Raw genomic sequence first — 6,162 nt, forward strand, 5'->3', positions numbered from 1 at the left:
AGGCGACCAGAAAGACCGCGGGAAAATCCTGACAACAGTCCCTTTTCACAAGCCTCTGCAGAAGAGGGAGTGAGTGATTGGACGACAAGACCCATCGCAAAGCGGATCATTGTCATCGTCAAGTGCCCATTATCGGCGATAGTAGCAGAAAAGCTGGAGACCGAAAGTCTGTTGTTGCGCTGCGGCTCGTCATTGATGCTGTACCATCTACCCCGCTAGAAAACGCCCTTACGGAAAGGGACCCGAAGGAAAGAGACTAGAGGGGAAAAAAAGACCAGCGGAGGGGCCAAGTCAAGTGTCGAGTCTCGCCAGACCCGCGGCGACATCCAGAGGTACGTTGCCCAGCACGGAATATTGGCGAGCGTAACTATAACTGTGACTGTGATTGTGACCTACCTGTCTCTGCGAGCGTGCGCTCTCGCCGTCGTATCTCCGGAGTGTGAGTTGGTCAGACGCGGATTTGGGTCGGGAAAGGAGAGTTTGTGCTGACTTGGGTTTGTTTGTACGTGTAGACAGATCAAGGCGAATCGATACTGAAGCTCCTTCTTGCGAAGCGTCGGTAAGACTTGCACGCAGCGCAGCGCAGCACAGCACAGCGCATGCTCGGATCCCCAACTCCAGTTTTTCCTCCTACGGGCAAACAAAGGAAACCAGCTCGCTAGCTTCTCTGTCATCTGAACTGCGACCGCGGGAAGGTACGACACGGCCCTCGCGAGTAGGCCAGGCCTTCTAACCCCCCCAGCAGGATTTGCGCTATCATCACGTCGTCTGAACACCAAAAACTTACGTTGACGACGCTACCCAGTGGCACTACCCATATTCAACAGAATCCATTCCTCCGCACCTGAGTACCACTTAGTTAGTTGTATCAATACCAACCCAGCACTACCTGGGTCTGACCGGTCCATCCCCACTCTGAGCGAATCCCACACCATTAGGGATAAGCAAGCAAGCTCTAGCTAGCCAGGACTGCAGAGGTCGAATTATTTCCCTTCAATTCAAGTCAAGATAAATAGCCCTAGGTGCGCACTCACTTTTTCCACATCGACTCGCATTCACTCCATCTCATCCATTCGTACTCTCTACATCTGATTCTGCTTACGCCCATGTCCTCCCAAACGCCTTGATCTCGACGCTGATCCCTTTGTTTTTCAGTCTCGTCCTCGCCGACAACCGCCTTATCTTTCCCTTCCTGAGCACCGACTTCCACACGTCCCTTCCAGCAATCATTTCTGTCGGCGCCCACCCACGGGAAGCGGCCCGTCCCCATTCGTCTAGACAACATTCGACCCCTTCACGAGCAACTCCAAACCGTCACCGTGGCGATCCATCCCTTCAAAATGGCATATCCAGGTGATCAGGGTGGCTATCCGCCACCACGTGATCTGCAGGAATCCCAGTACCCCCCTCCGCCAGGCGAAGAGGAAGACCGCGCAAGAGGCGCATACCATAACCGTGGCCCGTCGGGCGGCAGCCCTCTCACCTTGCCATCTATCTCTGGCTACGACCAGCCATATCAGCTTGCCCCTGGGTACCCCGTGGACCCCAGAGGGTATCAATCGCAACCCTATCGGGCTCCCCCTGGACAGTATGACGAGAGAACCTATCAGCAAGACTATGGCAGAGGTGCACCGCAAAACATGGCTTTCACTCAGTCTGCGCCTCGTCAAAGAACTGCAATCGCGTGCAGATATTGCAGAAGAAGAAAGGTAAACCGTTCGCATTTCTTTTTTAGTATAAATACCCAAGTCAAAACTACCTCCTCCTCCTCCTCCTCCTCCTCCTCCCCCTCCCCATAGAAGGCTTCTCACAACTGACCGTTTCCCCAGATTCGCTGCTCCGGATTCGAACAGAATCCCGAAGGCCGATGCTCGAACTGCCAACGCTTCCAGCAAGATTGCATCTTCACCCCCGTCTCCGCCCAAGCCCAGGCCTTCGTCCCAGCTCATGCCGTCTTTCCCGGGATGCGAAACATGGGCGTTGGACCTGACGGCCGTCCGAGACCAATGGTGTACCCACAGGGAACACAACTCTTCGGAGCACACGGTCAGCCATTGGGACCCGCTCCTCCTCCGCAACAAAACTCGCCTTATGAGTACCCGGCGCCCTCCCCCACAGAATCATACAGATCCTTCACCGATGAACGAGGTTCTCAACCCCCACAAGAATCACGCAAGCGCCCGTTGCAAGAGCCACATCCTTCTATACTCCCGCCACCAATCCCTGGTCAACCTATTTACACACGTGCCGATAGTGCCGGCCGTCGCTCAGCCGCGGATGACGAGTTGCGCCTGCCTCCTGTCACTCCAACCGCTCCCTCGGCAGGAAATTACTCTCCTGGGTCCTCCAGTTCGTCTCAATCTGGTCTCCAGCCCCCCGCTCAGTCAGGACTGTCTTCCATTACACGCACCACACCTCCCCGATCAAGTCCCAAAGGTGGTGAAGGAAACAGAAGCGACCCCATGAGCCTTGGCAACATCATGGAACGTCGACCGGATACGGAAATTGATCGCGGTATGCTGGGACGTCTGGATCGGAAGGCGAAGTAAATACTACGAGTTGGGGGTGTCCTGGCAGTATGGTGGCTTGAAGACGACTTTCGGTACCCTGGGCTCTGCCATAGATGATGCTCCTCCTTGGATTGTGGCAGATGACGAATGTGCTACTACCCCCTCCGATCCTCGGTCACTCGACCACACCCTGGGGTTCATAACGAGCCAGCACATTACGCCAAGATGAGGCAGATCAGCCGGCTGGCCTGCCCTCACCTATCCTTCTCGTCTGTGCTTTTTAATTTACTGGATATGGGAAACTCTGCTCTCTCTTGCTTTACTCGCACTGGTACTGGAATGGGTAAGCACGGAGTCAGAACTAGAACGGAAACGCCTCACGGCAATAAACGGGTGTTTGGGTGGAATCGAAAATTCTTTTTCCCTTTTACCCCCCCCCCCCCCCCCTTTTTTTTTTTTTTTTTTTTTTTTTTTTTTTTTTTTTGGGCGAAGGTGCATCATTCTGCTCTGCGTTGCGCGAATCCTCGACTTTCTCAATTTGCTTTTCTCGGGCGGAATGGTCACATTTGCTGGGAGGCCAGGCTGCACTGCTATGGGGTTTGGGAGAGTTGGGAGGCTTGCTCTATGCTGCATCTGCTGGGTGTTCGCTTTGGTGGATAGATGGGATGTGGCATATGGCTTTATGTTGGGCGGGTGGGGGCGGCTCCAGTGGGTTGGGTTGGGTTGGGCTTCATTGATTTGGACCAGCGAGCGACCAGACCAGCGTGCGCCTTGTAGCATCATCAAAAACACACAACCAATCATCTAATAAAGAAATCAATCAATACGCAGTCATTTTGCAGACATTGAATTCCCCTCGGGCGAGTGAGTCTCCATCGATGCTTATGGAAATATTGTCATGTGTCAAAATAAATCACGTGCCTGATCTACCCCGCATCATCCCCACCCCACTGGGATTTAAGTTGGACGCGCTAGCTACCGGTAACCTACTCAATCGATAACGACCGACTTCTTCGTTATCATTGCTTCTCCGTGTCAGGCCCACCGGAATCTGAAATCCAAGCAACCAGTCTCAACTACAACTACCAATTGTGGTATCGAACCTATCCCCTCTGCCACGGCTGAATACAAGCAAGACATCTGCTCGTCTACCATGACGAAACTCATCCTCCTGCCGAATGAGATCCTACACCATGTCTTCCGCCAGGTAGACCCGGTGGATTTGGCGCACTTATCCCGGAGCTGCACGCTCCTGAACAAAAACATCGCGGGTGATGGGCAACTGTTCAAGGCTGTGTATTGCTATATGCTGGTGAGTCCTTGACCGGGACATGGACGTGTCCAATTGGGGATATCAAGACTAACTAACGATGACTACGGTAACAGGACGCACCTCCAGAATCTCAAGCAAAGACGTTTGATTACAAGAACCAGTTGCGGGAGTTCGTAAAGTGTAGGCGCATCTTGGACAGCAGCACCGAGAAGCCAATGATCTTCAACACCCCAGATGTAAGTTCCCCGTCGATTCGTCCATGGCTCTACTGATATATTGCAGGAGGAGGCTCTCTTGTTCTTAGCAGACTGGACGACAAGATTCCTGCGTACGGCTCACAGCACGAAGTCTCGGAACCTCGGATTCCTGCACGCGTACTTCTCCCGCCTCAACCCCAAAAACCTCACCCGCTTCCTCTGCCACTCCTCAACCTGGGACCGCGCCCGCCTCCTCAACCTCAACCCCTTATACGAAACCCCCTTCGCCGTGCGTCAAGCCTCCGCCAAGCTCCACGTCCTGTACGGCAAGCCGCTCCTCAAACCCACCAGGAACGCCCAGCGAAAGGGCCCGACTGTCGACCTTACCCCGAATCACAAGGACCCTTACCCCTACGCCGTCAGCAAGGTCTACGATCTTCGCAACTACACCGAAGAGACTATGTGGGGCCCGTATCTGGCAGACGGATACGCGAGCGTCGACTGGGAGAAGCTCGAGGCGGTGATGCTGCTGTTGGGCTACAATGCGGAGGTGTTCAAGGAGAGTGTGGGCGAGAACATGCTGCCTGCGGGCTTCAGTTGGGATGAGGGCTGGGCGGGAGCTACCCCCGGCAGTTATAGGAGTACGGATATATATGGGAGCAGTCAAGTGGAGGAGTTCGAGGAGGTCATTGAGGGGGAGGGGGATGAGGCGACGGAGCCGGTGGTGGATCCGTATAACATTGGGGGGACGTGGATGAGGGTCAGTGCCCCTCTCGGAAACACGAAAGGGTACTTTTAAAATTCTAATTTCACATCGGTCTAGGTCGTTTGTTTCCTGGACTTCCACGAGCTCTTCGCATATAATTTTACAAACCCTGCGACGCCTACCGACCGCCCAAGACCTGCTCTCCAGACGACAGAAGCCATCCGCCTCATCTCCATGGAGCTTCGCGTTACGCATACTGAGCCGCCTGGACCGGACGACGGGCAAGAACTGCCTGTTGTGTTTTTCGAGGGCATCAGTCGGAGTCTGCATTCGCCACGGGACGTGAATGCTAATTCGAACATCAAGGGCTGTGTAAGATTGACGAGGGAGGGGGAGGTGAGATGGCAGAGTATGAGTATTTACAACGGGTATGCCGGTCTTCTCAAAGCGTTGCAATCCAGCCGAGCAATGTTGCGTGGGGGACTGCGGCTAACGGCAAGTCAAATAGCGAGGAGAGATGGCGCAGCGAAGGCATTCAAGTCGGTGGTGTTGGCTCTGCCCGTGGTGTCCTAGGCCATTGGTTCGACAAGTAAGTCACTCTACCCTTCCCCACCAATCATATAGGATGTCACACTGACGGACCTCAAGAGACCACGACGTCCACGGCCCAGCAGGTCCAACGGGCTTCTACAAGATCAGCGACCAGATCAAGAACTACGCATCGGACTCCGACACTGAAGAGCCGCCTGTCTTGGACGTTGAGATAGATGACGACGTCGAAGATGTAGAGGAGGTTCAGGCTTTCATCGGCCAGCTGGCGGAAGCAATTGGCATGAATATGCCTGGGTTACATGCCCACGTGCACATTGAGAATGCGAATAATTCGAATAGCGACGGAGATGGGGGTATCAATGGTGGTGGAGGGATTGCGGGAGGCAATGGCACCTTGCAGGGCATCTTGAGCGCCAATGAGCACGAGCATGAGGCAGAGGAGCGGGGCTATGCCGCTGACAGAAACGGGTTCTCCTTCGATGATTGAGATTGGGCAGTAGTCAGTTATGAGTTTTGTTTGGTGTATGATATACACGGGACATGGATAGAGAGGATCATGATTTCTGTTATTTGGATTGTGTAGGTATTTAGGGATCTTTCCGCGCAGTGGGCGGTTAATTTGACTTGCTATCGCTATCGCTGTCTCGTAAGAGAGAGGGAGAGTTAGTGGATAAATAGATTGAATGAAATGGCAACAATAAGCTCCCTCCTTCCATCTTCCATCTTCCAGCTTTCTCTCCGTTCCATTTGGCACCACCACCACATCACATTAGTACCCACATCACATTACCACGTTGACAACATTCAAATCTAGCCAAGCTAGCTAGCTAGCCAGCTCCTGGGCCCGGCCCGGCCCGGCCCAGCCTCCTCTCTGCTCTGCTCTGCTCTGCTCTGCTCTGCTCTGCTCTGCTCTGCTCTGCTCTG

The 6,162-nt window shown here is 53.9% G+C and overlaps 2 protein-coding genes across 2 annotated transcripts; both read left to right on the forward strand.

Annotated features, from left to right (window-relative positions):
• Nucleotides 1-1,340: 1,340 nt before the first annotated feature.
• Nucleotides 1,341-2,549, forward strand: L3040_000285 (uncharacterized protein; the record flags this gene model as incomplete). Its single annotated transcript, XM_007297392.2, has 2 exons — nucleotides 1,341-1,709; nucleotides 1,830-2,549. 2 exons carry the CDS (start codon nucleotides 1,341-1,343, stop codon nucleotides 2,547-2,549), a joined length of 1,089 nt encoding a protein of 362 aa, XP_007297454.2.
• Nucleotides 2,550-3,663: 1,114 nt separating this feature from the next.
• On the forward strand, nucleotides 3,664-5,725 carry L3040_000286 (uncharacterized protein; the record flags this gene model as incomplete). Its single annotated transcript, XM_066155090.1, has 6 exons — nucleotides 3,664-3,822; nucleotides 3,897-4,019; nucleotides 4,066-4,740; nucleotides 4,804-5,114; nucleotides 5,195-5,275; nucleotides 5,335-5,725. 6 exons carry the CDS (start codon nucleotides 3,664-3,666, stop codon nucleotides 5,723-5,725), a joined length of 1,740 nt encoding a protein of 579 aa, XP_066013147.1.
• Between the last annotated feature and the right edge of the window lie 437 nt (nucleotides 5,726-6,162).

This window comes from Drepanopeziza brunnea, assembly GCF_022702325.1.
Source record: "Drepanopeziza brunnea f. sp. 'multigermtubi' strain 214-2 chromosome Unknown ctg1, whole genome shotgun sequence".
NCBI classification, from domain to species: Eukaryota; Fungi; Ascomycota; class Leotiomycetes; order Helotiales; family Drepanopezizaceae; genus Drepanopeziza; species Drepanopeziza brunnea.